Genomic DNA, 8,192 nt, shown 5'->3' with positions numbered 1-8,192 from the left:
TACTAGTGGACATTAAACACAACATCACCTCATACTCTTTAGGTCCTAGCGCCGATTAGTTCAATGAAGTTTGTGAATAATTCATAAAAGAGCAACAACAGCGCCACCTGCGGGTTCAGTTTAGTACACGCATGAGTGTCGGTTAATAATTACGTCACTGATTATATTTGTCAATAAATGTCTGCAAGGGAGGTAAAAAAACATTTTTTAATTCAAATTTCTTAATCTATCAACAAATATCAATTTACAATTTACTTAAATGTCAAATGTGTTATTAAATGGAAAAAAATAAAAGTAGCAATGTTGCTGGAAAACGTCACCGTTTTTGTGGGCGTTCCCAAAGCTGACTCACCTGTAAAGCAGGTTGATTTTGCTGCGACACAAAAAAGCAGGAAGTGAATCTGCTCTCTCGCGAACTTGTTTTTCGGCTCTTATCGAGTGATTTTTTTTAACTTTAACATAAAATATGAAACGTAAAATGTCGCGTGGGAGCTTAAGACGTGTTTTGAATTTTCTCTGCATAGGCCTGGTTGTTTCTTGCGAGTGGAAGCCTTTACCAGACGATGTTTGGCAAATCCCGTCCTTCGAAGCCGGAGCTCAACAGGTGGCCGAGTTCGATATCTCCGACCCGGAGGCCTGCCGGCAGAGATGCTGCTCGAACGCCCTTTGCTCCGTGGCTCTTCTGGGCTACCCGGCGGACACCACGGCGAAGTGCATTCTGATGGGGTGCATCGGCGGATGTCAGCTGCGGCCCAGCTCCCAGTTTGAGGTGGTCGGAGTGAAGCAGCCGCCGATAGCCGTGCCACTTGATGGGAACTCGCCACCTGTCAGAAATGAAAGGCTTGCCGAGGCATCGGAGCCCTCCAAAAACAGCACAAGTAAGAACCATTTGAATTTTTCATTAAGTTCTGAGCAGTGATGGGAAGTAAAGAAATACAAATACTTTAACGTACTAATACTTATTTACTATTCTAGATTTGTTCAGGCTTCTCATGAAGGTATTCATTGTGCCAATTTATCAAAACAGATTATTGACAGTATTTATTTTTGCACTTTAGTATGCATAATATTCCTGCCATTTAAATTTAGATGTGATATTCCACTATATTCTGATTGCTTCAAAAAGAAGTCGTCGTCGTTGAGGAATGGCTTTTAATTTTTAAATGACGAGTGATCGTTTAAAAGTGTTGTGTTGTGTGTATTTTACTTGTTGTTGTGTTCTGATGTTTTCAAGTAATTCTATTAATTGTTCAACTGACTCAACAGGAAGTAATCCTACATTCTTAGAAAAACACAAACACACCCTTAATCTTATCCATTTCGAGGTATTTCTGTTTGTCCTTGCACAATTCTCTGGGAACATATTTGTCATTCTCGACAATGCGTGAGTTTGTCATACCGGTCCGACCAGTTCCTTCCAGCTTGCCGGACAACACCTGTAAACAGAAACAAAGCTAATCCGAGCTCAAATAAAAAGATTGAGGTCAGAGATCACCTCTGAGGAAATGTTTGTGTGAAAATTTTATTTTGTGGATTTTTCTTTCAGTTGCCTGTCACCAGCCCATGACAGTGGGCTCGTGTCGTGCTGCCTTCCCCAAATTCTACTACGACATCGACAACCAGACGTGCCGTAGCTTCACGTATGGCGGCTGCGAAGCCAACGGCAACAACTTCGACAGCCTCGAGGACTGCGAGGCCACTTGTAATGGAGTCACAGGTGATTTGTTATAAAAGCTAATCCTACAGGTCAACAGTTCATGGCATTGTTTTAAAAAGCTAAACTACTTCTCTCTGGTTTTTCCTCAGGATCCGTTCTTCCCGACGAGTCGGCAGCACCGACATCTGACGATTCGGAGAAATCCGTTCGAATGGCTCAGATCCCTTCTCTAAGTAAATATTTACAACCATACAAAATGCGGGTTAGCAACTTAAGACTTGACGACAATGCAGTGTTAGCGTGTCGCTAGCTAAAGTAGTAGCCCAGTGAAGGCTGAACATAGCAACAGTACTAGGCTAGCAAGATAGCTTAGCCTATCAGGGTCGGTACAAGGATTAGATTGCACTACATTCAGTACCAGGTTTAGTATATATATCAGTATTTGGACCAGTACCAGGAGCAGTACTCAGTATTTCGTCTTTGCAGATGCCGTGATGGCCGATGATTATGATGGTGATGTTGAAGATAAAGGTAAGGTGTGAGTGACTGGTCGCCTCAATACTGAAAGACCGCGTCATGTGACACAGTTGTCTCTCTCTCTCTCTCTCCTGTAGTGATCTCTGCTGAAGAATATTCTGGTATGTTACCCTTTTTTTTTTTTCCCTCTCTCTCAAAGTTAAACATTACTCAGTGGTGACATTTAGTGGGCATCGTTGACAAGGCTGACTAACTTTCTGTGGCCTAATCAGAGCGTTGCGAGGCGGAGCCAATGGCGGGTCCGTGCAGAGCTGCATTCCGCCACTGGTACTACGACAGCCTGCAGCGCCAATGCAAGACTTTCCTTTACGGAGGCTGCAAAGGCAATCAGAACAACTACAAGACCCAAGAGAGCTGCTTGGATGCGTGCCACGGTAACTCCAATACTAGTTCCAAAACCTACAAAGGGATTTTGGGTTAGCATCTGTACAGTATGTTATTGTATTGAATAATGACATTGTGTATTCTACAGTGAGTGTTGTCCCCGCCCCCAAGAAGCTTGCGTCACCTGACTCATCCTCAGGTACTTTCAACTTTGACCTCTTGTCAGATGACCTTGAACAAGTATTGACTTGGAATGGTACTGTATTTTTTTTTAGATATAGAAGAGGAATGCTTGTCGTCTCCCGACTCGGGTCCTTGCCGCGCCGCCTTCCCCAAGTTCTACTACGACCCGGCCACCGACAGCTGTCAATCATTTATCTACGGAGGTTGCCGTGGCAATAAAAACCGCTACAGCAGCGCTGAGGAGTGTCAGACCCGATGCAGTGGTGCCGCAGATGGTAACCACATATTTTTATTTGCACTCTCACTAGTATTTAGTACCAAGGTGGATACTCGCCAGGATAGGGACTAAAATCAGGCCTAGTTTTCTTCTCTTATGAGGTGTCCTCTTCTTCCGTCAGGTTTCTTGGCAGGTCGTGAAAAATCACGCAGTCGCTGGACCGCAGGTAGGTTCTCACAATCCTACACACACCAGCATCATCTTCTTCTTTTATGCTAAGGTGGAAGGTTCACTTGAAGTTAGCATGTAAACACATATAATAATATAAAATATTGTTTTTCCTTCCTCTCTGTGTTGTCCAGCATTTTTTGTTCTCTTGACTCTGGCGGCCATTTGCACTTTGCTGGTGTCCGCCCTGGTGGTGACCGTGCTGAGACGTCTGCGCGTGAGCCGCAGAACCTCTATCGTCAGGTAGGTGGCGCCATTGCGCCAGACATGACTCCTCGATGCCTTATCTCAAACAATGCCACTAAAAGCTGATTTGTGACTTTTTTTTTTTGCTTGCTTTGTCTCTTCAGTGACAAGGAGGAACTGCTTCCAGATGTGCGTTCATCTTTCGAGTCTCTGAGCGTCCCGACCTTGCCAACCTTTCGCAAAGCCTGAAACGTTTGCGGTAATCACTTTATTAGGTACATCCTAATGCAAACTACATATTGAAATTTAAAATTAAACATGAATCACTGGAACACAATTAGGATAATAACCAATATTACTTCATTAATTAAATGTTTTTGTATTGGATTGTATTAGGTGATGTAGCTAATAAATTGAGTTTGAGTTGAGGTTTGAGGTCTATTTCCTACTTCCAGCACAAAGGTTAATTGTAGGATTATTTTTTTTGTCATTTATTTTTCAAACGTTGATTAGTATGTGTACCACTTGTGGGCTTTTAATGTTATTGCTAATGAGCAGTAAGCTGCCTTAGTCACCTTAGCTTCCAAATATTTAATCATTCTTATCGCAACCTTTAATTAAATACTTTGGGCATGGTTTTGTCATTTGTATGTGACAACTTGTCAAAGTTTTAGTTGCATATTTTTATTTAATCAAAATTTTAAAGGTCAAATTACACAATTTTGTCACATTTTCAGGCTGAGTGTAAAATTTCAATTTTCTGTTCGTGAAATCATCAATAAACTTAACTATGATTTCGACCAATTGTTTTCCATTTGTCTTGACAATTAAAACATTGAAAGAAAGGATATTGTATGTGAAAAAAAACCACAAATGCAAAGCCAAAATTAAGATTTTGCACGGAGACCGGAGTTTTAAGTGAGCATTTCAGCTGTGCTTTGTGTAACAAATCTGGAAAAAAGTTTCAAAATGAAGTGCAGTCAACAACGTGAATGCTCTTGCTCTTCTCCTCTTCTGCCAATTCGACTTCCCTTTTTGTTGGCTCGTCTGCCGTGCTGTCATGGCAACCGTTGTCAGATGTGGCTGGTGCGATCGGTATGGCATTAAAGGTGATGAAGCCAACAAAGATGACCACCAGGGACACCACGTACAAACCTGAAAACTGCAGCAAGTAGGCTTAGCTCTTCAGAGTAGGGCTTAAAACAAATCTTCATGTTTCAAAGCAGGATTTCAAGAGACCATTAAGTCCAGACTCACCTTGTAGTGGAAGATGAAGATTCCGCAGAAGATGCTGAAGACGTCAGCAGTCAGCATGGAGAGGTTGATGGCGGCGGCGTTGCTGTCCTCTATGATGACGGGCATCAGGCTGTACAAGGTGAACATGCAACATGCAAAGGCCCCAAACAGCACAGCTGACCACAACAAAAATGAAGATTTATTGGAAGGAAAAAAAAAGAAAAAGAAAACCATGCGTAACACTGACCCACTTGCCAGCTCCAATGGATGATGGACACCTGATGAAACTCCAGGGCCATCCTAAACAACACAGACCAAAGACTTGTAAACATATAGAACTTGCAGAACTAGACAAACAAAGCTCTTCATCACTGGTTGATCATCTCTATTAGGCTGGCTAAAGCAAGACTAAGTGGTAATATTAAAAATAATAAAAATACATAAGTACATCACAGATGTTTACTTACATGTATATAATCTTACATTTGCACGCCGCTTATGACGGAACCAAAGAGCCCAAGCATGCCCAGGAACTCGAGACGGCTTCGGTTCTTGACGGTGTACTCCTGCCATACGTTGGATAGACCGTAGAGGGCAGCACTGAGCAGCACCAGGCCGTCACCCAGTAGAATGTTGGAGGCTGATGGCACCGAGACAACCGACTTTTACTGACGCAAAATATTTTTTTTTTCACAGTACTTTTTTTCAAATTTGGGTTATGATTTCAAAGTAGGGTTGAGATAAAAAAAAAAAAAAAAGTTAATTTACTGGAGCCCTGGTCTCGACCCGCCAGTAGGTCCGCCCCCACCATGGCGCCGACGCCCAGCAAACAGATGCAGACGGACACAAAGTGGACGGGACGGTAGCGCGTTTTCAGGAACCACCAGGACAGGATCATCACCACCGGGATCACAAAGCAGTCCAAAAGCTTCCAAAAGATTATGAACGATTATTTTAAACAATGCAATGATCTGGTAAGATGTGATTGGTCGGTGCGTGTTTGTGTCACCTGTATGCTGGTGAGTGTCGTGTATTGGTAGGCTTTGACCACGCTGTAGTTTGCCTCCACGTCCACTAGGCCCAGAAGAAAGTACTGAAGCCAGCGCTTACGACTCATCTGGAACACACTCCTCGGACCTCGCCATTTATAAAAGGGGACAAGACAACTGTTTCTTCCCATTGTGTGTGAACGCATCATTTGGAATCAGATGGTGTTGCGTTCAGTGTATCACCTTTCATGCAGAACATCGCCGGTGTGTAGACGAGGCAGAGGAGTGCATAGTGGATGGCACTCTGAAGCATGGGTGCGTCCACCTGGTAGGCGGAGCTTAAATACTGAGACGACACGGCCGTACCGCATACCAGCACCGCCAGTACCTGACCCAGGACCAGGTTGCGAAGCAAACGCCTGTCGCCAGAAAAAGCTCACAGGTCAGACGTCACGTGGTGGCGCTTCCCGGCGGACTCACCACGTCAACGCCTGCCTGATGCTGGCCAGCGTGCATGAGTCGAAGCATCCCGTCCGAGCGTCCAGAGACATCTTGGAAGATTCCGCTAGCTGCCAGGAACTAATGACTTTTTGTGTCTTCAAGGGATGAATGATTAACTATGGGTGGGCAAAAGTCACACGTTACTTATACGAGTATCTAGAATGACATGACACAGCTACTGTTGACATAAATGAGCCAGTGATAACTAGTGTGGACACATTCTTGCAGGTGAATGACTTTAACCCTTAGATGCATAAACATTTTCATATTCCAAGTTTTCTCCAACTTTCTCCAAATCTGACATTTAATTAACTGCTTTATATGACAATATGTGTATGTGTTTTACGTTGTGTAATGCGTGTTGGTGTCCCCCAAAATAAAGAGCACATTCTTGACACGAATAAAAAATGCATAGTTATTAGGTACACCTAAAAATGGTGGTGTACCTAATGGAGTGTCCGTGTGACGTCACAGATCAATCAGCCAATCAGAAGGTGGGGGTGAAGAATAACAGGCCACCACTAGGGAAAAAAATTAGGCGGTGTACCTAATGGAGTGTCCGTGTGATTCCCTCGTTAAGTGCAGGTGCGTGAAAACTTTTAGCTCCTTTTGACCGTGAAAGAAGCTAAAAGTTTTCACGCACCTGCGCTTAACGAGGGTCACTTGGAAAACATATTGGAACGCGGCCCCGTGGACTAGAGTTTGACACTTGTGACCTTTGACCATGATATTTCCCTAATAAAGTGGCCTGTTATAAGGTACACTTGAAAATGGTGCTGTACCTAATGGAGTGTCCGTGAGATTCCCTCGTTAAGTGCAGGTGCGTGAAAACTTTTAGCTCCTTTTGGACGTGAAAGTGGCTAAAAGTTTTCACGCACCTGCACTTAACGAGGGTCACTTGGAAAACATGTTGGAACGCGGCCCGAGGACTAGAGCTTGAGACCTGTGACCTTTGACCATGATATTTCCCTAATAAAGTGGCCAGTTATTAGGTACACTTGAAAATGGCGGTGTACCTAATGGAGTGTCCGAGTGATTCCCTCGTTAAGTGCAGGTGCGTGAAAACTTTTAGCTCCTTTTGACCGTGAAAGAAGCTAAAAGTTTTCACGCACCTGCGCTTAACGAGGGTCACTTGGAAAACATATTGGAACGCGGCCCCGTGGACTAGAGTTTGACACTTGTGACCTTTGACCATGATATTTCCCTAATAAAGTGGCCTGTTATAAAGTACACTTGAAAATGGTGCTGTACCTAATGGAGTGTCCGTGAGATTCCCTCGTTAAGTGCAGGTGCGTGAAAACTTTTAGCTCCTTTTGGACGTGAAAGTGGCTAAAAGTTTTCACGCACCTGCGCTTAACGAGGGTCACTTGGAAAACATGTTGGAACGCGGCCCGAGGACTAGAGCTTGAGACCTGTGATCTTTGACCATGATATTTCCCTAATAAAGTGGCCAGTTATTAGGTACACTTGAAAATGGCGGTGTACCTAATGGAGTGTCCGAGTGATTCCCTCGTTAAGTGCAGGTGCGTGAAAACTTTTAGCTTCTTTTGGACGTGAAAGTGGCTAAAAGTTTTCACGCACCTGCGCTTAACGAGGGTCACTTGGAAAACATGTTGGAACGCGGCCCAAGGACTAGAGCTTGAGACCTGTGACCTTTGACCATGATATTTCCCTAATAAAGTGGCCAGTTATTAGGTACACTTGAAAATGGCGGTGTACCTAATGGAGTGTCCGAGTGATTCCCTCGTTAAGTGCAGGTGCGTGAAAACTTTTAGCTTCTTTTGGACGTGAAAGTGGCTAAAAGTTTTCACGCACCTGCACTTAACGAGGGTCACTTGGAAAACATATTGGAACGCGGCCCTGTGGACTAGAGTTTGACACCTGTGACCTTTGACCATGATATTTCCCTAATAAAGTGGCCTGTTATAAGGTACACTTGAAAATGGTGCTGTACCTAATGGAGTGTCCGTGTGATTCCCTCGTTAAGTGCAGGTGCGTGAAAACTTTTAGCTTCTTTTGGACGTGAAAGTGGCTAAAAGTTTTCACGCACCTGCACTTAACGAGGGTCACTTGGAAAACATATTGGAACGCGGCCCAAGGACTAGAGCTTGAGACCTGTGACCTTTGACCATGA

The 8,192-nt window shown here is 43.9% G+C and overlaps 2 protein-coding genes across 3 annotated transcripts; one reads left to right on the top strand and one right to left on the bottom strand.

The window, feature by feature from the left end:
• Window positions 1-382: 382 nt before the first annotated feature.
• On the top strand, window positions 383-4,132 carry spint2 (serine peptidase inhibitor, Kunitz type, 2). The gene is made up of 11 exons (XM_088380293.1): window positions 383-878; window positions 1,547-1,717; window positions 1,807-1,890; window positions 2,144-2,188; window positions 2,272-2,295; window positions 2,407-2,568; window positions 2,667-2,717; window positions 2,794-2,976; window positions 3,100-3,144; window positions 3,281-3,389; window positions 3,497-4,132. The coding sequence occupies exons 1-11, from the start codon at window positions 467-469 to the stop codon at window positions 3,579-3,581; spliced, it is 1,371 nt and encodes a 456-aa protein (XP_088236419.1). The 5' UTR covers window positions 383-466; the 3' UTR covers window positions 3,582-4,132.
• Window positions 3,526-6,333, bottom strand: LOC148395570 (queuine/queuosine transporter SLC35F2-like). 2 transcript variants are annotated; one of them, XM_088380297.1, is made up of 8 exons: window positions 6,038-6,333; window positions 5,801-5,976; window positions 5,578-5,705; window positions 5,337-5,496; window positions 5,052-5,208; window positions 4,816-4,868; window positions 4,590-4,744; window positions 3,526-4,487 (listed from the first exon to the last, which is right to left on the bottom strand). In XM_088380297.1, the coding sequence occupies exons 1-8, from the start codon at window positions 6,106-6,108 to the stop codon at window positions 4,260-4,262; spliced, it is 1,128 nt and encodes a 375-aa protein (XP_088236423.1). In that variant the 5' UTR covers window positions 6,109-6,333; the 3' UTR covers window positions 3,526-4,259. The 2 variants fall into 2 exon arrangements, with proteins under 2 accessions (XP_088236423.1, XP_088236424.1); XM_088380298.1 differs by having other exon boundaries at window positions 3,526-4,494; window positions 6,038-6,313.
• Window positions 6,334-8,192: the final 1,859 nt, after the last annotated feature.

Source organism: Syngnathus floridae, chromosome 7 (genome assembly GCF_059516105.1).
Source record: "Syngnathus floridae isolate MCC-2025c chromosome 7, RoL_Sflo_1.0, whole genome shotgun sequence".
Lineage (NCBI taxonomy): Eukaryota > Metazoa > Chordata > Actinopteri > Syngnathiformes > Syngnathidae > Syngnathus > Syngnathus floridae.
The sequence above is the reverse complement of the archived record's forward strand: the minus strand, read 5'-3'. Positions and strand labels throughout refer to the sequence as shown.